The sequence below is a fragment of the Teleopsis dalmanni genome, chromosome 2, assembly GCF_002237135.1.
Source record: "Teleopsis dalmanni isolate 2A chromosome 2, ASM223713v2, whole genome shotgun sequence".
Classification (NCBI taxonomy): Eukaryota; Metazoa; Arthropoda; class Insecta; order Diptera; family Diopsidae; genus Teleopsis; species Teleopsis dalmanni.
The window spans coordinates 94,165,630-94,166,867 of NC_051847.1; the positions used below are offsets into that span (position 1 = coordinate 94,165,630).

Sequence of the window (1,238 nt, forward strand, 5' to 3'; positions counted from 1 at the left end):
ATGTGATCAAATGACATTTTTATTTCAGAACTTTTGCTTATTTTTTCCGAAATAAAACAATTGGAACTAATTTAAACATAATATTAGATGTATCACTTCAAAATCATTTTCGAATCACATTAGCCTGTATATTTTTGGATAAGTAAAACAACATTCCAAAATATATTATAAAAAAAATTTATATAAAAAACTGTTTCACAATCAGGATATATTTGTTAATCATTGTCAAAGAATGTGCAAGGAACTTTATGTTTATCAATAATCAGACTTCAGTTTTTCAATTCTTTAAACAACTACAAGTGATTAATTGCAGATTTGTTTGATTTTGATTAAAAATGTCAATTGTAAGCAATACTCGTAAACGTCAAAAAGCTCCCCCAATAAAGTCCATCACACCTGAAAAGATATTACAGAGGTATTTAGAAGAACGTTCTAACAATGAAGACGATGATTCAGTTATATCGAGGGATAGTGAAGGTGATGTTTCCACACCTCAAAAAATTGGACACAAACTTCGTTTTGATGATCGACAACTTCTTGACATGAAGGAAACATTTGATTTACTTGATTCAAATTGTACTGGTATTCTGCGTGATAATCATCTCAGAGTCGCTGTTCGTGCTTTGGGATTTGAACCAAGGAAAGACGATATTAAGGCAATGATTGCTAAAATCAACGAGGACAACACTGAACGTATATCATTCAATGATTTTGTTAAGTTGATGGAAATGAAAATTGGTGAAAAAGATACCGAGATGGATTTGCGCAAGTCATTTCGTTTATTTTGTGGTGTTGGAAAAAATAGTCTCACTCTAGATGACTTGAAGCTTGTTAGCAGACAACTGGGGGAGAACTTAAATGATGAAGAACTGGCTGAAATGTTTGAATACGCTGATCTAAACAAAGATGGTAAAGTTAATGAAGATGACTACATACGATTAGTACTGAATACGGTTTTGTATGACCAATAACGATGTGGAGTCTGACATGATTTATTTTTGTTTGTAGCAAATCTTTTAATTGATGTTTTAAAATAAATGTTTCACTGATCTTAGTTCAATTAGAGTTATCGGAAGTTAAGTTAATAAAAATCATGCATATTACCTAGAAAAGTAATAAGTGAGTACACTTGGCTTACATACTGATATGTAAATATATTATTAATTATTATTAATCAGGTTTTGTTATACTAAGAATGATTATAATGTCTTATAGTGATTGTAAATCAACCAAATATA

The 1,238-nt window shown here is 30.0% G+C and overlaps 1 protein-coding gene across 1 annotated transcript; it reads left to right on the forward strand.

The window, feature by feature from the left end:
* The first annotated feature begins 335 nt into the window (after positions 1-335).
* LOC119675088 (caltractin-like) lies at positions 336-971 on the forward strand. The gene has a single exon (XM_038086276.1). The coding sequence runs from the start codon at positions 336-338 to the stop codon at positions 969-971; it is 636 nt and encodes a 211-aa protein (XP_037942204.1).
* The last annotated feature ends 267 nt before the right edge of the window (positions 972-1,238 follow it).